This window comes from Camelus dromedarius, chromosome 13 (genome assembly GCF_036321535.1).
Source record: "Camelus dromedarius isolate mCamDro1 chromosome 13, mCamDro1.pat, whole genome shotgun sequence".
Taxonomy (NCBI): Eukaryota; Metazoa; Chordata; class Mammalia; order Artiodactyla; family Camelidae; genus Camelus; species Camelus dromedarius.
Genome location: NC_087448.1, coordinates 28,783,365 through 28,805,337, shown reverse-complemented (window position 1 = coordinate 28,805,337; position 21,973 = coordinate 28,783,365). Strand labels below are relative to the sequence as shown.

Below are 21,973 nucleotides of genomic sequence, written 5' to 3'. Positions count from 1 at the left end.
TCAGAAATAAATTTTTTTACCTCCTCAGTCATCTTAATTGAGCTACTTTCTCTTCATATCTAAATCATTGAAAAAATATTTTTGTATCATGTTTTTGTCGTAACTGTTAACATGTTTAGTTCTACTATTGCAATTTTTTTTCTTTCACTATTAGGTTTTAACTAAAGAATTTTATAGTCTCCAAGCCTCTTCTGAAAAACGCATTACTGAACTTCAAGCACAGAACTCTGAACATCAGGCAAGGCTAGACGTTTATGAGAAACTGGAAAAAGAGCTTGATGAAATAATAATGCAAACTGCAGAAAGTAAGTCTCTGACCTCCCCACACACACCGCGTTTTTTCTGGTAGCACAAGGAACCTGATACTGTTTCTAAAACTGCTTTGGTATATTTCCTTAAAATATAATTTGTGACTTTTATTTGAAAGAATATTTTATATTTTAAAAATTAATTCATCTTTTTTTTAATTTTGTTGAATTATAGTCAGTTTACAATGTTGTGTCAATTTCTGGTGTACAGCACAATTTTTCAGTCATACATGATTGTACATATATTCATTTTCATATTCTTTTTCACTATGAGCTACTACAAGATCTTGTATATATTCCCTGTGCTATACAGTATAAACTTGTTTATTCTATATATACCTGTCAGTGCCTACAAATCTCGAACTCCCAGTCTGTCCCTTCCCACCCCCCTCCCCTCTGGCAATCACAAGTTTGTATTCTATGTCTGTGAGTCTGTTTCTGTTTTATATTTGAGTTCATTTGTCTTCTTCTTCTTTCTTTTTTTTTTTATTTCACTTCGAATGATATTCTCAGGTACATCCATGTTGCTCTAAATGGCATTATGTTGTTTTTTTATGTCTGAATAGTACTCCATTGTATAAATATACCACAACTTCTTTATCCAGTCATCTGTTGATGGACATTTAGGTTGTTTCCATATCTTGGCTATTGTAAATAGTGCTGCTATGAACTTTGGGGTGCTGGTGTCTTTTTGAACTAGGGTTCCTTCTGAATATAGGCCCAAGAGTGGGATTACTGGGTCATATGGTAAGTCTATTTTTAGTCTTTTGAGGAATCTCCATACTATTTTCCACAGGCTGCACCAAACTACATTCCCATCAGCAATGTAGGAGGATTCCCTTTTCTGCACACTCTCTCCAACATTTATCATAAAAACTAGTTCATCTTAATTCCAGTAGTTGGGATCCCAATAAAAAGGGTTAACAATAGTAGATTTTATCTTTTCATTTATTTAGTTCATTCATTCAACAATTATGAAGTGATTACGTACGTACTTGTGCCAGGATTTGGGGATATGGAGTTCATTCAATATTGTGCATATAGCTGTTCCAAGTCTAGTCTACTAGGAGAGACAACCTTTAACGGATAATTAAAGTACTATTAGCAAGTGATGGGCAGTTCTTAGTGGAAGTACAGAAGAGGTCATGAGTTAGTTTCTTGTTGGAGGTGAGGAATGCCTAAGAGGGAAGATGATATTTGAATGAGTCTTGAAGGCCAGATAGAAATTCATTGAACACACTGTGTTATAGACTTTGATATTTAATTTCTACCTCTTTTTTTTTCTTCTTATTTACCATCTTCCTGTGTTCTTCTGGATGCCAAGGGAATATTTTAAATTAACATTTCACCGTTGACTGTGATGTTTGCTACAGTATATTATTTTTGTTCAAAGGTCAGAAATAAAATGTCACTCTTATAAAAGTGGGTTTAAACTTCAACTGAAGTTGAGGTTGACTCTGTTTGAGGCACCTTTTCTTGTAATGACTATATTGTATCAATAGCCCAGTGTAAGAAAAACTTTTATTTCATTCCTATCATTGCCCCTTTTTTTAAAATTTCCAGGGTCAGTGTCTGATAACTGCAATAGTTTCCAAATTTATCTTCAGTTTCTTCAGTGGAGTCTGAATAATCTTTATAAATACAGATTTAATCATATCATACACCTGCTTTAATGCCCTTATCAACTTAAAATAGACTAAAGTCCAATTCCTTAGCATGTCTTTTTTTATGGTTAGACTCATTTATCTTTCTACTTTTCATACCTTGCAATTCCCTGTCATATCATGTTATTTTGAAAGTTTCATACTCTATCTTATCTCTGTAATTTTGCAGATGTCCCTCTGTCTAAATAAACAGTTAGGTGCAGAAGAGAATTTCCTCAGTCTCATAAAAGATATCTCCAGAAAACTACAGCCAATGTCATACTTAATAATGAAATATTAAATTATTTCCCTTTAAGGAAGAGAACCAGGCAAGGATTTCTACTTTCATAACTTATATTAAACATTGTATTTGGTATCCTAGCAGTAAAACAAGGCAAGAAAGAAAGAAAAAAAAAGTATAAAGGTCAGAAAGGAAGAGGAAGACTGTATTTTCAGATTACAAAACAATCACTAACACTGATAAGTAAATTTAATGGACTATAATAATAATTACACAAAAATATACTAGAAGCAAATAATTGGAAAAAAATTTAAAAAGCAATTTCAGAATAAATAGATATATGTGTATATGAAGTCGACAATTTATGTAAAGATAAAGTAAAACAAGAATGGCTTGTCTCATCCAGGAAAAAAAAGCAATTTCATTTACAGTAGTATCAAAAAACACAAAATATTTAGGAATAAATTTAACAACACAAAATACAAACTATTGTTAAGAGACATTAAAGAAGACCCACTAAAATGCCAAGAGACATATCACGAATTCTGTTCAATGTCCCAATCATAATCCCTTTTTAAACATTTTTGTATTCCATTTATATGGAAATGCAAAGGACCTATTAAAAGATCTGCTTTTATTAATACCACTACACACCTATCAGAATGACTGAATACTATACTAAATGTTGGTGAGAATGTGGAACAGCTGGCACTTTTCTTATAATACCAAACAACCTATCCAGTGATCCAGCAGTTTATTTGCCCAAAAGCAAAGAAAGCATATGCACACTAGAATAAGCAAAATAATTTTGAAAAAAATAAGAGAACAAAGTTGGAAGACTTACACTGTCTGACTTCAAGACATAATATAAAGCTACAGTATCAAGCTAGTATACTACTGGCATAAAGACAAATACAATAACAAAATAGAATAGGAACTAAGAAAGAAACCCACACTTGTGTGATTATTTGATTTTTAATAAAGGCAGCAAAACCATTCAACTAGAGAAAGGAAAGTCTGTTCAATAAATGGTGCTAAAAAATTGGACATCGTTTTGAAAATGAACCTCAACCTTATTTCACACCATACACCAATATTAATTTGAGATGAGACTTGCAAGCAATAGCTAAAACTATAACCGTTAGTGGAAAACATAGGTATTTGTGCAACCTAGGGTAGCTTAAAGTTTCCTAGACAGGATCCTAAAAGCAACTACTGTAAAAGGAAAATTTACAAGGTAGACTTCATCAAAATTAAAAACTTCTACTCTTTTAAAAACCATCTTTAAGAAATGAAGAGCCAAGCTACAGAGTAAGAGAAAGTAATCCCATTTTACATTTGACAAATGAATTGTATCCAAATTAAGAAAACACCTTGGGGAAAATATTCATCAAAGTCTTGATGTAATATTACCCAGGTGGGCCCATCTCAAGGGTCCTTATAAGAAAGAAGGTGATGTGATGATGAAAGCAGAAGTCGGTCGGAGAGACGATTTGAAGATGCATAGAAAATGTTATTAAGAAAATCATAAGGAAGAGAAAATATATTTACAGTACTGTGCTGTATTTCTCAATAGTGTAAATTTATATCATCTGTTTACAAGATGAATTGTCTGTCATTACCTATTAGTATTGTCTTATATAATACAAAACACTGTAGATGTTATGTTTATTGCTAACACTAGAAATGAAAAGATAATATGAAGAAGAAATTCACAATTTTAATAATTTTATTTAGTGGATAACGAAGTATCAATATGGTTGCTCCTTGGTAGCCTAATGTAATCTATCTGATTGTTTCATGGTAGCCCAGCCACTACACTAATAAATGAATCATTATAAAATTGTTATGGCATACATTATTACAGTCATATTCATAATATAGTATTGGAAATATTGTTACATTAAAAAAAAAACACTTACTTGTGATGACAGGATGATACACAGCTTCTCGAGTTATGAGAAAGAGAGACTTACAGGGTAATGTAATTCTTTGAAAGCCAAGTTATAGAACAGTAAACTAATACATTATGAATTTTGTATTAAATATTACTCACCTTATGCCTATATAAGGACAAACTAGCATCTGTATATATTTTATGCATTCATGATATACCTTTTTCTTAATTTTCTCGATATTTCAAGGCTACATGATTTATCTGCAAGTTTTTTCATATTGTTACAGATCTCAAAAAATAATTTCCAATATATTTATTGAAAAATATTCACATATAAGTAGACCCATGCAGTTCAAACCCATGTTTTCAAGGGTCAACTGTGTATATTTTTCGAAATACAATGAGTGATAGATTCAAGATTTGTACCTTTCACTATATGCAAATTTTATTTTTAAAAAAAGAACTATCAGTAATATTGAACTATAGTTGATGATTTACATGTTAAACTGTTCGAAGGCAGGTGTCTGTGACTTATTTTGAAATGCATAAAAAAGGTTTCTGAGTGGATATAGGAATGGATAGATGTATTTAAATAAATATAGTACAATGTTTAATTTAGAATCCAGATGTTGAGTATATCAGTGTACACTTCTTTCAAGTTTTCCAGATGTGTAAATATTTTCTTAAAATATTTAGGAAAAATATAGAAATTAATTTTTGCTATGATATTGTATAAACCATCTCAAAAATATCTTAGAGGAGAATATATTTACTTATACTTGAAAGATCAAGAAACTAGGTTCTTTTCTGTCCACTCACATTGGAAATTGGAATATTCCTATCCTTGTTTAATGAATACTTGATTTTTAATAAAGGCAGCAAAACAGTTACTGATTAAATGAAGTTTTAAAGATGTAGGTACAAAACGTTCTTTTTCAGTACATAGTGTGCACAATATTCAAAGGATTATCATCTAATTCAGCTAATTTCAGCAGACATGAATATGGTTAGACTTCATTTATTAAGTTGTAGCCATGGCAAATTACAGTATCCTGTTTACTCTCAAATTGCTTTTTGTAATCAAATAAGTATATTATTTGTATATCTGAGTTTAGTTTTCAGAGGTATGGTCTAGAAGCTAAATAAATTTAAATACAAAAAGAAAATCAGATTTCTAATTGTCAAATTCAGAGAGCTGGTATCCATCCTTACCCTACTAGTGACCTCTGCTAGGATTTCTCACATGTCTCAAAACTCTTCCCTTGCTTCTTAAATCACCTGCCTTTGAGTGTTTCTTCTCCATTGCTTTTGTTGTGTCTTCTTTTAACTAACTCTTTCTGGTTCCCAGGGGATTATTTTCTCCCTGTCCTCTTCAATTCTTACTTACCTACTTTCTGGATAAGCTTATCTGCTTCCTCAATTCCGGTTACTGTCCATAGGCTAGTGATTCCACAGGTCTGTGTGGAGTTCCTGTAGTCATTGAACATGTAACATTGTTTACATTTTCTCTTCCTTCCCTAAAACTTAGTAATTTTCTTGAATTCTGTTAATAAGGTTAAAGTCTGTCTAATTACCCAATTAGCTTTTGTCAACCTCGATTCCTCCCTCATCCTATCTAGTGTCTTGTCTCACCTCCACACCTGTTCACTTGTCTAGAATCCAAGTTCTTTTCCCCATCCTCCATTGTTGTTATAGACCATGTCTCAACTGGATTCTTACTATAACCTGTAAGGAATTCTCTGTGCTACCAATCTAGGCCATCCTTTTCCCATTACTGGAATTTTTTTCCTATAATATCAGCATCAACATCAAAACCTATTGTTCATGTCACCTACCTGTATTCATCTCTCTTGACGTCTTGTTGACTATAGAATAAAATTCCAACTCCATAGCCTAGCAAACAGGACTTTAGTCCCATTCATAGTTGGAATTTAGCTGGCCTTTTTTTTAAAAAATTTTTCAGGAAGATTTTTTTTTTATCAACTGTTTTATTAATTTTTTTATTTGGTGGGGTAATTAGGTTTGTTTGTTTGTTTAATGGAGGCACTGGGGATTGAACCTAGGACCTCATGCATGCTAAACACATGCTCTTACCACTGAGCTATGCACTCCCCACAGCCGGCCTTTTTACTACCATTATTCTCCAGACTAACTTTAGCCATTTGTCTCATAATTACTGAAACTTCACAGCTCTGTGCCTTTACACACTGCAGTTCTTTCCTGCACCTTGTCTATGAATTTCAGTCTCCCCAAACCTGCCTAATGCCTCTAGCATGGGAAAAATCGTGGTACTCAGATAGAGTTGCTCTGTCTTCTAAAACACGTTCCTATCTCTTTAGTACCTTTTACCATGTTGTATAATGTATTGTTTCCGTAATTAAATCACCACTAGAATAGTTTACCCATGAGTTATTAATCCAGTATTAAACTCAAATTTAAGTTGTTCACCAATATCTGATGGGTTATTGAGATGTGAACCAAATTTACCCCTCTCTCCTCTGAACTCAGAACTATCTGAGAGAGACAAGAGTCAGATAGGTGTCTAACTGCCAGCTCTTAGTTCTGATAGAGCTGAACTGGAGAACTCAACTTGGATTGGAGCCATGATAGCTGGTAACACTATTGGCAATGGTATATAGCATCTCTTGGTTCCACATATCCCTCATAACTGATAATCCTACCTCTCTTGAGTCACTGTAAAAAATAGGGCCAAAATTGAAGGAAAACACTTAACGAATATTTCTAAAATGTTTCCTGTACTACAGAAGGATCGGACAATGGATAAGTGCTTATTATAGTGATAGGCCTTCAAATAGTTAGCTTCACTTAGAAATGTAAAATGTGTGACTTTGTTTTAAACCTGAAGCACTTCTGAAAGTAGGTTTCTCTTTGTGGCATTAAAATAATGGTTATTGATGAATAATGTTATAAAAATTGTTATATGTCACTGCTTTAAACTGAGCTAGTAAACCTTTAGATTTTACTGCCTATGATTAAGTATTTTTTAATCCCAACTTACAGTAAAATTGACATTGCATTTAAACTTTTATCCAGATGTTAACCTGTTAGTTAAAATTTCTTTTGGGGAATGCAAAAAAGCAAAATTTATAAGTGAATGGTGTTGCTGAATTTTTTGTAATTTTTTTTAAAAGGCCATCAATACTTTCTTCGGACTGTACATTTTCTTTACAGCATAGCCTACTTCAATGCAGGATTTTATTATTGCAAGTTGGGGTAAAGGTGTTATTCTGATAAAATAATGAACGTCTTTCCTGAATAAAAATAGTCATTTCTTTTATCAAGAAGGGAAGTAATGAAATTGATGTTATCATAATTTTTTCATAATTACAGAACATACATTTCGTGCAAAAAGCCTTTGAATCTTCAGAATAACACACCTGTATTATTATGCCTTATAACAAGAAATTAACATGTCATAGGGTGCAATTCCTTACACCTTTTAAAAATAAATGGAACAAATCCAAGTAAGCATATTCTTTAAGAAATATGTTGGTACTTACAAGTGGCCTGTTTGAGATTATGCATTAGCCTTTTTTGTATTCTTATGCTCCCTAATTCATTCTTATGACCTCTTTTATTTTCACTTCTGCCTTGCTTTTTAAGAAGAAACATATTTCACATCGTACACTTTAATGTTTTCCAGTTGAAAATGAAGATGAGGCTGAAAGGGTTCTTTTTTCCTATGGCTATGGTGCTAATGTTCCCACAACAGCCAGAAGACGACTAAAACAAAGGTAAAATCAATATACATTTGTTTTACTTATCTATTCAAGCTCAATGTAATTACATTATGCTTTTTGACAACATACTGAGCAGAGTGACAAAAAGTTACTTTATTCTTAGTCTGCATAAATATTAAATTGCTCACAAAATAAAACACAGTAAGTAATAATCTTGCATTTCATGTATTTTTAAGTGAGTTTAATGTTCGGAAGAATGTAAGTGTATATTAGAATTTTCCTAGAATTGCATTCAGTGATAATGACACCATTTTAAATTTATTTTCACCTCAATTTCAAGTGAGTTAGAGATGTTTTTGTACCAACCATTTTCAGGTTAGATTTAATGAATTATGCTTCCTTTTTTTTTTTTTTCTTTTGTTTTTTTTTATTCACCTGCCTAACTTCCATGGCATATACTTGAAAGAGAGAGATTGGGAGAGAGAGAGAGAACATATAGATATGATTGAAAGTATAAAAAGTCTTTGTGAAGACCAAGAAAATTTTTAGAAGATCCACTAGTTATTTTGTAAGCTCCTATTTAGAGTACATACTAAGAGAAAGTTGTACCTATGTTATTTGGTTTTTCTAGTTGATGTAACTCCTAACTCCTTTCTCCCACCTAAATTCAGTCTGCTTTGCAAAAACAGCTCCGTTTGCTACCATAAAAATCCAAATGTTTTGTCAGACTTCTAAGCCCTTACATTGGGCCCTACCTCTCCAGCCTTACTTGCCTCTCTGCTCAGAATGAGAGTGGTATGTCTCTCTGCTTATAAACATCTATTTTCCACATGCCACCCAGTAGAACATTGGTCTTATCTCATTAGCTCTTGCCTTCCATATTGTTTCCCCAGCTAGATAGGAAGTTCCTCAAGGTCAGGAACGAGATCTTATTCTTGTTTGTTCTCCATGGTCTCTACCTAGGATGGTGTAAGATACCTAGTAGAATTGTCTCTTCATCTGAGTATCTGATAAGCTGCTTGTTTATCTTTTATTTTTATATGAGTTGATTTAAACATTTAGAGGCATTAAACACTAAGAAAAATACTGTATCTTAATTCTAATACTTTTGTAGAAACTTGGAAGTAATGGCTCAGAGAATAACACGTCTCTGGCTATCTAAAGTGGTGTAAGATATAGAGATATTTCATGAGAAGTAACAAAAGGATGCTTAGAATTTCTGTTTCTTACTGGTTATACTAAATATCTGGGGGGAAAAATTAGGTCAAGGATAGATGACTACCAAGTATCAGTTTGTAGCTGGAATGGTTAATTCTGTTTAGTGAAGATGCAAGTAATTCTAAATTATGTATTATTTGAAAAACCAGTTATAGTCGCATTCCATTTCCATTCTCATTCTCCCCTAAATCCCTCCAAAGGTCACTAAGGGTGATATTTTGTCATTTTCAGCGTATCTCTGTTTTTGAGCGTTATGTTGCCAAAGGAGGAACAGAAATGTAGTTTGGTGGGCAAGCGACTTCTTTATCAGTGGCAAATGATCAGTAAAATACTAAAAATTGAAATTTGAAGGAAAAAGTCCATTCTGTTCTCCATTTTAGCATCTGATTTCTTCAAAAGAATCTTTATCACAAGAAAAAAAAAAATTTCTGTTGTAAGCTTTCTTTCCTTATTCCCCAAAGCTGCATTCCTCTAAAATTTAAAACAATTATTGCTGCCACCTTACAATTTTTTTTTCAGAATTTCCAAAACAGATGTTAACTTCTTAATATTTAGAGTGAAGATTTAAGGACCCACAACTGATTCATATTCTGAATAATCTTAACTGTCCAAATATTTCTAAAGATTTTATCACTGAGCTATCTGTGTGCCTTGAACAAGTGCCTAATGGGCACGCTATTAATATCTCCTACCAGCTGGTGCCAGGCATTCTTCTCATGATGAACCAGAGGGTTATTTTGAGGAAGTGCTTCTCAGGTCACCTAAACTGAGTGAAGAGAAAGTAAGTCTAGATATCCAAAGAGGACAAGCATTCCTTCGCCCATTCATTCAAAAACTTTTGAGTGCCTACTGTATGCACAAAATTGACCAATGGCACAGAAGATCTCCATGAAAGCAGTATAACCTTCGAGAGAGAATCTATATTTAATTCTTCATATTTGAAATTAAAAATTTCACCCTGAACATTTTCTTATGTCATTGAATATTCTTCAAAAAGATAATGTTTATGGTTATCCAAAACTTTCAGTTTTAGACCTTCAATTTTTGAGTGACATATGGTTGTTAATAAATTAGGTAGCCACTGAAAATTTTCATTAGCTGCCTGTGGCTCCCCAAGGCATATTATGAAACTAAAATGAAAAAATAGATTCAGAGTTCAGCACACAGTGCCTGGCATAGAGTAGGTGTTCAGTAAATATTAGTTTGTTACTTCAATTGATGTTTCTTAAAGTAGATTGATTGCATAGTTGATTTTAGAGGTAAAGCCAGTGTTCCTAAAATGTTAACAAGGTACAATTTGAGTTTTCATTAAAAACAATTTTGTTTTGAGGGGAGGAAAATATATTCAATGGTAGAGCACATGCTTAACATGCACGAGGTCCTGGGTTCATTCCTTAGTACCTCCATTAAAATAATAAAATAATAAAAATAAAAGTATTAAAAAACAGTTTTGTTTTAGAACTTTAATGAAAACTCTTGAAATAATTAGTAGAGACAGCCCTTGGACACAAAGTTTTGAGATTCACTTTCTCTGATATTAATCAGTTTCTTAAGATGTGGATTATAATGCCAGTTTCCTATAAAGAAGTAGCAAAATCAGTATTTCAAACCTAGTTTGAAAAATATCTCCCAGTGTATCTTAAACATACTGTAATTATTAAATAAGATTACTCACATTTTGGATTTTCAATAGAGATATGAACGATCACTACATATTCTATTAAACTTCCTGATGTACAAAGTTGTAGAAAGTTAAAAGGGTTTATACAATTAAAGTAGATTAAAATAAAATAGACTCTTCTTGACTTGACTAAACTTGAAAATCTGAAGTAATGTTTTTGTTTCGGTCGTGATTGTTTTGAAAATAGCAAACAGGATTTTCTGGTTACGTGTGTTGGTGATGCTCTTTAACCTGTGACAGTAAATGGGTAAGACCCAGGCACCGACGTGGTCTCAGTGTGTGCTCCTCAGTTTGTTTTGGCAGATCTGAACATGGAGACTTCTCTGAAGGTTTTTAAACCTTACAAATTGCAAGATTTACTGCATACTATTGACCTTTTGTTTTAGTTTCTGTCTAGTTTTACAAAGAGCTGTAAGTTGAAACTTTCACAGTAGACTAAGCTTTATAATAAAGGAAAATTTAAAGCAACAGAAGCTTTTATTGCCTCTAACAAACTTTTGCTCATAATGAAATTCTGTTTTCCTCTCCTTTATTGACACATATATGTGTTCTCATCTTTGTCCTTAGGGAGAGTTATGCTTATTTCGTTTGGGTTGGTTTTAGGAATCATCCTTTGAAAAGTTACTACTAATCTATTCATGATCAACTTGAAAGTGAAAACCTATAGAAAAACTAGAAAAAGGCTCATATAACTATAGACAATCAGAATGACACCACTGTTTAGTCCTCAGTAACTACCAAGAAAGCAGGCAGTGCAGCGACCAACCTGATGCTTTCTGAAGCTGAAATCATTCTGGCCCATGTGCCCTTTTTTTGAACCCATTTTCCATGCCATGCTAATAGAGACAGAACTCTGACCTGCTAAAACTGAAAAAGATCAAAAAGCCAAATGTTATTTCAGACCAAGTAACTAATTAGCTAAGTACATACACTTATTTATTTAGAGTTTTGGCAATACTGAGAGAACCATACCAATATTGAAGGACTCAGGACAGAGCATCAATCAGTCCTCCATTGTGCTAAAAACATCTCAGATATAAATGGAAGTTGGCCATATTCACATTGGCGGGACGATGCTATCATGAAATTGTATGTGATAATCAGAAGTACTGACTGCCATTGACAGATGCAAGAGAATAACTTATTTGGAGTCAAGAGGTACTGAGAGAGCTAAGAGGTAATTTGGGGAAATAATTTTACCAGTAATAGGTGAAATTTTAGTTTAAAATTTAAATACAAAACTACTCCTGTGGTATTAGTTTCTAGTTGATGTCAGACTTGATCTTGGTACAGGTAAAAATCACATGGCAGTTAATATAATTACAAAGAAGAGTTGTATGCTGTGCCTACTTTAGTGTCTCAGCAGATAGCCTGTAAAAGCAGCGCTTTCTTGAGGAGACAGTATGAAAGGGAGAAAGAGAGAGAGGGAGAGAGAGAGAGAGAAGAAGGAAGGAAAGAAGGAAGGCAGGAAAGAAAGGAAGGAAGGAAGGAAGGAAGGAAGGAAGGAAGGAAGGAAGGAAGGAAGGAAAGAAGGAAGGAAGGAGGGAGGAAGGGGAAGGAAGGAAAGAAAGGGAAAGAAAAAGAGAGAGAGAGAGAAAGAAATGAACCTACTAAACAACTAGCCAACCGCACTTTAGCAGGAGTCATTTTCCCTGATTGTATCCATGGCTACTCATTATGAAGACTTGTTTTTATTGTATATGTATTGTAGTTAAGGAGACATAAACTCAGCTAGAATTAAGCAATTAATTCTTCATTTGCCTTGCCTTGAATTTCAGTTAAACTAAACTCCCCTCCTTTCTTCTGACTTCTAATATCCCAGATTTCTAAACAGAATCCACCCGTAACACCAACTTACCACAACCATATACCACATTTAAAGATTTACGAGATTGGAATATGGAAGAGGAGAATTGGAACCTGTGACATTTGCTGTCTTCCCTTATTAACTTTATACCCTTTCTTATTAACTAGTTCAGTGCTTAGATGTTGAGCGTTAGTTGTGCTTTAATACTGAGACTCTGAAACCTTGAGTATGGTTTCTGGCTATCTGAGCAAAATTCTGGCTTTGGGCAAAATTCATTTAAAACAGAATCAATCAGGAAGGATTTATTAAGTGCCCACGGTATTCAGCGCACACCACAGAGTTTAAGACTCCTGTCTTCATTTAAGTTATATCTGTTGGAGGAGAAAAAATGAACACACATGAAAGACTATCAAGAAACTACCAAAAACATACAATTTAGTGCTGTATTGTGTGCTGGACTATGTCAGTCAGAGGAATAGAGATCAGTGAAAGTTGGCGTGGTCGCAAGTGGAGGAAGTGGCACTTGAAGGGAGCCTTCCAGAAAAAGCTAGGCTGCCAATCAGCGGAATAACCCATCTTTTCCAGACTGGAGGACCAACGGAGGTGCAGTAGAACGAATACGCAGAACATATTGGGGGACATTAAGCAGAGTAGATATTAAGGAAAAATAAGGTTGGTTCAGTTGAGATTATAGAAGACCTAGATAATTTAGACGTAGAATAGAGTTAATCTTGTAGGTAAGATCTGAAGTGGGTAGGGAAAAGACATAAACGTCAGTTCATTAAATAAGAAATACAAATGTCTGACAAACATGTAAGATGTTTAACCTCACAAATTTAATTTAAAAATGCACTTCTATTGTTTATATATAAGGTTAGCAAAACTTTTAAAGATTGATACTGCCCCGTGTTGGCTAGGATAGAAAGAAGCAGGAGGTCTTGTGTAAAAGCTCATTCATTCAACAGTTTATTACAGAACAGGTTATTATCACATCAGGTATTTTTCCAGGCACTCAGAATGCAGTAGAGAACAAAATTTTTAAAAATTTCTATCCCTGGAGAACTTTTATTCTAGTTCATAAAAATTAAATTTGTACAACCTTTCAAGAGGAATATCTGAAAATTTATAATGCACATGTGTTTTGACCCAGTCATTACATTTTCTAAGGAAATCACCATATAAGAAGTGCAAAAATGTGTGTATGCAGTCATTTAGAACTTTTGACAGACAAGGCACTGTTGTAAATGCTCTAATTGGATTGTCTTGTTATTCAGTTGTATGAGTTCTTTATATTCTTATAAGAGTACCTTACCAGATATGTATTTTGAAACTTTCTCTCCCTTTCTTTGGGATCTCTTGTCACTTTCCTGGTAGTGTCTTTTGAAGCACAAAATTTTGATGCAGACAAGTTTATCTAATTTTTGTTGTTGTTGTTTATGCTTTTGGTGCCATTTCCAAATCCAAGTTCATGAAGTGTTACTTTTGTGTTTTATTCTAAGAATTCATCATTTTAGCTCTTATATTTAAGTTTTTGATCCACTTTGAGTTAACTTTTTGATATCACGTGAGGTGGAAGGGCTTTGTACAATTTTTAATGTGGCTACTAGAAAATTTAAATTACATGCGTGGCTTGCATTATATTCTGTTGAACAAAACTGGCCTAGACCAGTGGTCTCCAAACTTCTTGATGTGAATCCCTATTGGGAAAAAAAATTTAGCATACACTCACCAATGTTGATATGTATATATTTATTTATAGATGATATTCACAAACTATCATATGAATAGTATATTATATACATTATATCATAAAACCTACACTGAAAAATAAAACCTAAAGATACATAATACTAAAATAAATATAAATAAAATGTCCCATGCTTTGGTGGATTATTTTGCACATAACTAATTTTGGAGACCTCTGGCCTACATTGTGACCTTAACCTTCTAATTGGATCAAATCTTCCTCCTCCAAGTCATTGTCCACGGTGCTGACAGAGGACTCTCTCAAGTGCATATCTGTTCATGTCATGCCTAGCCAACTTAGGGATGAAATTCAAACTCAGTTTGTCATACAGAGCCTTCATCATATATCCCTGCCTAGATCTCTCTAGGTTCACCCTTATCATGGGCTGTTTGTTTTATCTATCCACACCATGCTGCTTACAGTGTTCTCCAGCAGGCATGCCTCACTTACGCTTTTTCCTCTACCCAGGATGCTGTTTCTCTGCTTCTTCACCACATTAGTTAGAATTAGTTTTCATTCCTCAGTTGGCCTTTCATATCATTTAGCATACTACAGTAAGTTCTTTCCTTGCCTAATCTTCCTCAGTAGACTGTTAGATCCTCCAGGAGGAAATTGTATATTCCCAGTGCCTAATGTAGATTACAAGCTTTTAATAAAGTTTGATAAAAGAAAGTGTTCATGAATATTTTATTGAATTAATTAATGAATATGTTTCTTCGAATTCAACCTGCTTTTTTGCAGTCATTGATACTCATGCTCCAGGAGAAAAAAAATGCTAATTTTCTCTTTATCATTTTTAATTGCAAATATTATAATGATAAAAAATTATATTTATTGTTTTTCCTGAGTGTTCTGTGTGCTCAGATAATTCATTTTTTAAAGAAAAAGATTTCACAATATTATTTTTTCTTCTTGTATTCTTTCTTTCTTCTTTTTCTTTTCTTGTTTTCTAGAACATGGACTAAATGGGTTGTTAAAGGCAACTTGAAAACTCTAATACCATTTCTGATATATCTATGAGGAGACATATTCCACTATCCTTACAACTGAGTTAGAAATGAACTTTTAAAACAGATCCGTGTGTCAGTTGGAGACCAGTTGTACCACAGTGTCTTTCACTTTCTAACCACTTTGCATCATGAATGATATCAACGTTCATAGTAATAGTCACAGTCGTTCCCATCAGCATCAGTTCCTAGAAAGTTTTTTTCAGTAAAATAGTGCCGTAAGCTAGTGATCAGAACCTTGTAGAACACATTTATGGGCAATTTCAAGAAATCATTAGATATCATCCTTCTGTTTAGAGTTGATTTTTCTCACTCAGAATTCCCCCAACCAAAATCAGGGAAATTCTTAATAGAAGGAGGTATTTGTGGTGTTAGGGCTTAAGCACCAGCATACTAAGAATTTGTTGAATTCAGTGTTTTGTGTCATGTGTTATCTTCCATTGGTAAGTGGTTTCACACCATATCTGCATAAGAGCATTATGCAGTTCCCAAACCAAATAAGCTATTTAATATTATTAAACTTGATATCTTCAAGTTATTATCTCCTTCAAAATGTTGGTAATAGGTGACGTTTGCATCTCATTTTCATGCATCCTTTGCCTTCCACTGCATCTCATCCGTAACTGTTTCTGTGTAACAGAATTTGATGGGTTCTTTGTCCTATACTGAGCATTACACAAACATACATTTATTGAGAAATTGCCATGTACAGAAAGACCCTAATGCTGAGTTCTATGGAAGACAAAAAGATCAAAAGACTTATTTTAGCATGTATCAGAGATGAGAAAGAAAATTACAAATGGTTTTTAAATTAACCTAATAAAAAACAGAGCTAATGATATAAAATACTGATGTTTGCAAGCATACGAGTCAACAGATTAAAAATGTTAATGTAGTATAAAATTAGCATTAAGACATTTTATTTGAAGATCTCTCTTATTTTATGGTCAAATTTTAGAGAACTTAGCATATTTCAGATTGGGAAGTGGGAAATGCATAGCCATAAACCGCAAACACCTTAAAAATCTATGAAGGAAGGGAGTAGATGAGTGGTTCCCTGGGGCTGAACAGAGAGAGTGGGGAGTGATACTAATGCTAACAAACTTTCTTTTTGGGGTAATGAAAATATTCCACAATTAGGTTATAGTCATACTTCCACAACTCTAAATATAATAAAGACCATTGAATTGTACATTTTAAATTAGTGGGCTTCATGGTATTGTAAATTAAATATCAAGAAAATTTTATATCAGTAAAGCTGTTTTTTTAGTTTTAAAAAAAAAAGATTGTCAAAAATGGGAACTGTGTCTTTTCTATCTCTAACTTCAACTGATTACTAAGGTAAAAATCTTACGCCGGTTGAAAGGACAGAAATTTAGATATGGAGCATGTCTAAATAAGCTACCCAATTCACTGTATAAAAAATGAACTCATCTTTTTCATTTGGAGTAACAAGTTCTTAGAAATAGATTTAGAGGGTAATAGTGAGCATTTTTTTCAGATTTTTTCTGTGTTCCTCTATCTGATGTTAGGAAATACTTAAAATACAGCGGAATTATTTCCATTGAAATAATGAAAATATTTTACTTCTTATCATTGGAAAACATTCCATCTTCTTGGATTCTACAGATTTTGCAGTTCAGAGAATAATATGTTAACTCATAGAACATGAATGTGATAAATAATAAATTTCAAGGTTTTTGGAATTACAGAGAGGGGCTTTGGAGCAACAGACCTTCTCAGCATTATTAGCAGTTTTTTACAGAATTATCTCCTAGTGGTTACAAGGAATGATTTTATAGCTGACCCCTTTTTAAAAATTGTGTCTTAAAAGTGGAATTGAGACATTTTACATTTAATGTGATTTTTAAATACTAAAGGGTATACTCAGTACAATAAGTTGTGATCATCCACAAATAATCTTTTAGTGATTTCTTTTAGTACAGAATTTTTACCTTTACTATTAGACATGTCTCCATTTTTGATACATCTTTTTCACCTCTGTTTTCAATAGAAAATCTGTTCAGTTGTGTTTTATATTAGAAAATGCATTATGTTGTCTGAGGTAAACACTGATGCTTTTCAGAGTGCAACCTTATTAGTGTTTCCACTAATTGCCTTATTTGTTTGTAAATGGGAAATTTTTATAAAAATGGAGAAACACTGTAAATTGCTTTCCTGTGGTCTTTTCAAGCAAGTATCATAATGTAACTCTCCAGTTTTATAGCAAGGGCTAGAAACTATTACTGTGGTAATCAACATAGCCCAGTTTCATTATTATGCAGATTTTGAATGTTACTTTCAAAATTCTGAGTTGTTGGGATATTGGTCTTCCACTGTTGACACCTGAAAATGTCATTCGACTCCATATTTTTCCTGTTAACATTGAAGTATTTTTAGGAAATGATAAGTCGGTTTTCAAGCACACAGACACACTGGAGTTATTTTAGATAGTATTCCTCCTTTGTAAGCATTAACTTTCTTATTTCATTCACCTAGTGTCCACTTGGCAAGAAGAGTGCTCCAGTTAGAAAAACAAAACTCGTTGGTTTTAAAGGACCTGGAACATCAAAAGAACCAAGTAACACAGCTTTCACAAGAGGTAAGTAAGCTCAACAAAAGGAACACATATAAAGAATCACAGTGTTCATTTTAATTCCTTGTCACTCCTTTGTGTATTTTCTGAACAGTTTTCAAGTAAGCTGTTTGCTGGTACAAAATGACTTTACAGTCTCTGAAACTAACTTAACGTTAAAGCCTTAGAAAACAACTTACAGTGTATGGCAAAACTGAGATCAAAAGAAAGATTAAATGCCCAGACTAAATATAAATGCAGACTAGACAGACAAAGCTTTGATTTCAGAGAATATCAACTGGCAAAACAAGTTTGGCAAATTTTGGTGTCATTTAAAGTTTTTAACTAAAACCTCATTTTCAAAATAGATTTGCTTTTTGACTTCTTTGATGAAAAATCACTTATCTATTAAACACATTTAACTGGGTCTACACTTAAGCCCTCACATGCTTTGGTAGATGATAGTTCCTAAACTATGTATTTTTTAAAAAATCAGATTCATATTTCTTAATTTTCTTAGCATTGTGTCATTTAAAGAATATATATATATATATATATATATATGTTTTACATAGTATTTTCAGTCTTCTTATTATTAAAGTGCACATCTAATTACATTTTTCTGTACTTCTGAAATTCAAGTGATAAAACAATTCAAACCAAAGATGCCTCCTCCCTAGTGTTCCTTTTATCTCCTGAGTTTCAACATAACAAGTTTTTCTGTGTTAATATTTTGGATCTTATAATAAAGAAATTTTTAAGAATGTGTATTAAAAATTATGAATACATACCATGTATTCTGTGTTTGTTTTCCTACGGACCTGTTCATATTGGTCTTTATAGTGTCCTCTATTTAATGTGCTTTTAATGCTGTAACATTAGCATCTTGATGCTCAAATTTCAAAAGACAAGAAATATTTCATGTTACTACAGTACCTGACTCAGAGTTAGTTAATGCTCAGGATGGAAGCAAGCAGTGTTGTGCTGGCAAGTGTTAACAACTGGCTCTCCAGGCAGGGGTGGGAGGGATGGCCCTAATTTGTAATACTTGCTTATATCGACGGCATAAATATTCCCACCATGATTAACTTCAGGCCTCCAGCATAGCATTGCTGAACAGAGAGTAAAGATGCTCAGTAGCACACATGATACTTCCACCACACATAAAATAGCCATGTAGGGGGAGATATAGCTCAGGGATAGAGCACCTGCTTAGTATTCACAAGGTCCTGGGTTCAATCCCTAGTATCTCCATTAAATAAATACATACATACATACATACGTACAAACAAACCAATTACCTCCCCCCCCACCAAAAAAAATTCAAAAAATAATGTCAATAGACATGTAAACTGAAGAGAATAGATTACTTAAAATTGTTGAGTTTTTTTTTGTGGAGGTGGATATAGCTCAGAGGTAGAACACATGCTTAGCATGCACAAGGTCCTGGGTTCAATCCTAAGCATCACCATTAAAAAAAGAAATTTATTGAGTTTTTCTATTATTTTGATTTTTTTTTAATAAGATGCATTTTATTATAAATCTTAAATAATTTTTTAAATTTTTTTAAATTCTTTTTTTGGTGAGGGGGAGGTAATTAGGTTTATTTATTTATTGGTTTTTTAATGGAGGTACTGGTGACTGAACCCAGGACCTCGTGCATACTAAGCATGTGCTCTACCACTTGAGCTATGCCCTCCCCTCAATAATTCTTAATAATAGTGATGTTTAACAACCAGCTCACAAAACTAAAACTTTACCAGCCATCTCTCACAAACTGCTACAAGCCCGCCCCAGCACATCACTGGGTGTGGAACCATGGAAGGATATATAAATAAGTGAATGACTAAAGAAACAAATGAACCTCTGTTTGTTCATATGTTATAGATCACTCATGTTTGTTTTAATTTCAGAATAACCTATCAAAACTATTTCCTAAAAAATACTAAAATTTGTAAAACTTTACAAATGTATGTAAGTTTGTATGTATGTCTTTCCATTACTTTCTTGAAAAACCATCTTCCTAAGCACTTCAGTTAATTGAAATAGGAATTTCTAAATGGTTACACACTCCTATACAAATTGTAGGAGAGAAATGTAAGAAATTAAGTGCTCTTGTAGTGAGTATAATTAACTTTGTATGAAGCAATTTTTTAAAAAGCTGTTGACTTATATTAGAAGTTGTAAATATTGAAATATCTATGATGTGAAATAGTATGATACCTGGAATTTGCTTTAAAATATTCCTTAAGAAGTTGGAGGGGAGGGCTCATAGATAAAACTAGAGTCTCAAAATGTTGATAATGTTTGAAGCTTGGTGACAGGTACATATATGTTCATTGTTCAGTTCTGTACTTTTGTGTATGTTTGAAATTTTTCATTAGGCATATGGAGAATCAGTAACCATTAAAAAGTTTATTCTGACTGTAGTATATAGTTTCCCTTTAAGATCGAAAAAAGAAGTATTATCATTTAAAATAGCCCATAGATTTTACTTTTTTTCTGCCTCACAAAAATTATATTGCTTAAATTGAAAATTTATTACATAAACCAATTAGCTGAAAGATGATAGTATTAGATAGCTTCTATCTCAGATGGTGAAAAAACAGAGGAAAGTCTCTAAGGACCTGTATTCTTTGGAGCAGGTTAAATATTTAAACCAGCTTGGATTTTTGAGAATAATACAGAGATGAAACTCAAATGACTAATATTAGAATTAACATTACATTATATGCTATTCAAAACATGTCTGAGATTACACATAAATGAATTACCAGAATGTAAGTGCTAAAAAGTATTCAAAGTGAAAGTAAATATTCCATTTATAGCAGTTTTATCGAGGCATCATGGACATACACTAAACTGCACATATTTAAGGTGTACAGTATAACTTTTGACACATATTTACCCGTGAAACTATCACCAAAATGAAGATAATGAGCACATGCATTGCTGCAGAAGTTTCCTTGTGTCCCTTTACAGTCTCTCCCAACCCTTCCCATCCCATCCTTTTCCCCAAGCAAGCACTAATTTGCATTGTCACTGTAGATTAGTTTGCATTTCCTAAACTTTTATATAAATAGAATCACTATATGCATTATACACACACACACACACACACACACACACACACACACTACTTTTTTTATCTGTCCTCTTTCATTCTGTGTAATTATTTCAAGATTCATCCGTAGTTCATTTCCTTTCAAGTCTGAGTGACATTCCGTTGTATGAATACACCACACTTTTTCATCCATTCAACTGTTGATAGCCGTTTGCGTTATTTCCAGTCTTTACTTATTATAAATAAAGCCTATATGCACATCCATATACAAGTCTTTGTAGCAACATATGCTTTGGTTTCTCTGGAGTAAGTACCTGGAAGTGGAATAGCTGGATCATACGGTAGATGTCTGATGTTTTAAGAAACAGTCCTTTAACTGTTTTCCAAACGTTCGTACCACTTAACTATTTCCACCATCAGCATATGAAAGTTCTAGTTCCTCTACATCCTTGCAAAAACTTGATCTGGTCAGTCTTTTTCATTTTAGCCACCTAAATGGGTATGTCGTGGTATCTCATTTCCCTAATGATTCACGATGTTAAGCATCTTTTCATGTGCTTCCTTGCCCTTTGTTTTTCTTATTGGGAGTAGTGTCTGTTCAAATTTTTTGCCCACTACATCAGGTTGTTTTCTTGTTATTGAGTTTCGAGCATTTTTTATATATTCTAGATGCAATTCTCTTATGAGCTATATGATTTGCAAATATTTTCTCCTGCTCCACGGCCTATCTTTCCATATTTAAACAGTATTTTTTGAAGAGCAGTTTTTATCCTGTCTATTTTATGGACTGTGTTTTGGGTGTTATATCTGAAATAGCTTTGCCTAACCCAGTGTCACAGTGTTTTTGTCATTTTTTTCTATGGATCTTTCATAGTTTTAAGTCTGTGATCCATTTTTAATGTTTGTATAGTGTGTAAGATATAAAGCAAGGGGAGGGTATAGCTCAGTGGTAGAGTGTGTGTTTAGCATGCACGAGGACCTGGGTTCAATCCCCAGTATCTCCATTAAAAAATAATAATGATAATTTTTTTAGAAAAAAAGATATAGATTGAAATTCACTTATTTGCATATTGAAACCAAATTG

The 21,973-nt window shown here is 33.1% G+C and overlaps 1 protein-coding gene across 4 annotated transcripts in view; it reads left to right on the top strand.

Annotated features, from left to right (window-relative positions):
- PIBF1 (progesterone immunomodulatory binding factor 1) overlaps positions 1-21,973 on the top strand; it is a 171,044-nt gene that overhangs the window by 96,496 nt on the left and 52,575 nt on the right. For all 4 annotated transcript variants that reach the window (XR_010383595.1, XM_010978783.3, XM_010978782.3 and 1 more), the window contains 3 exons: positions 155-305; positions 7,754-7,844; positions 17,750-17,852. Coding sequence is in view for 3 of the 4 variants with exons in the window: in XM_010978783.3 (XP_010977085.1) it covers positions 155-305; positions 7,754-7,844; positions 17,750-17,852 (345 nt within the window). In the remaining variant the exon portion in view is untranslated. The remainder of the gene's footprint in view (positions 1-154; positions 306-7,753; positions 7,845-17,749; positions 17,853-21,973) is intronic.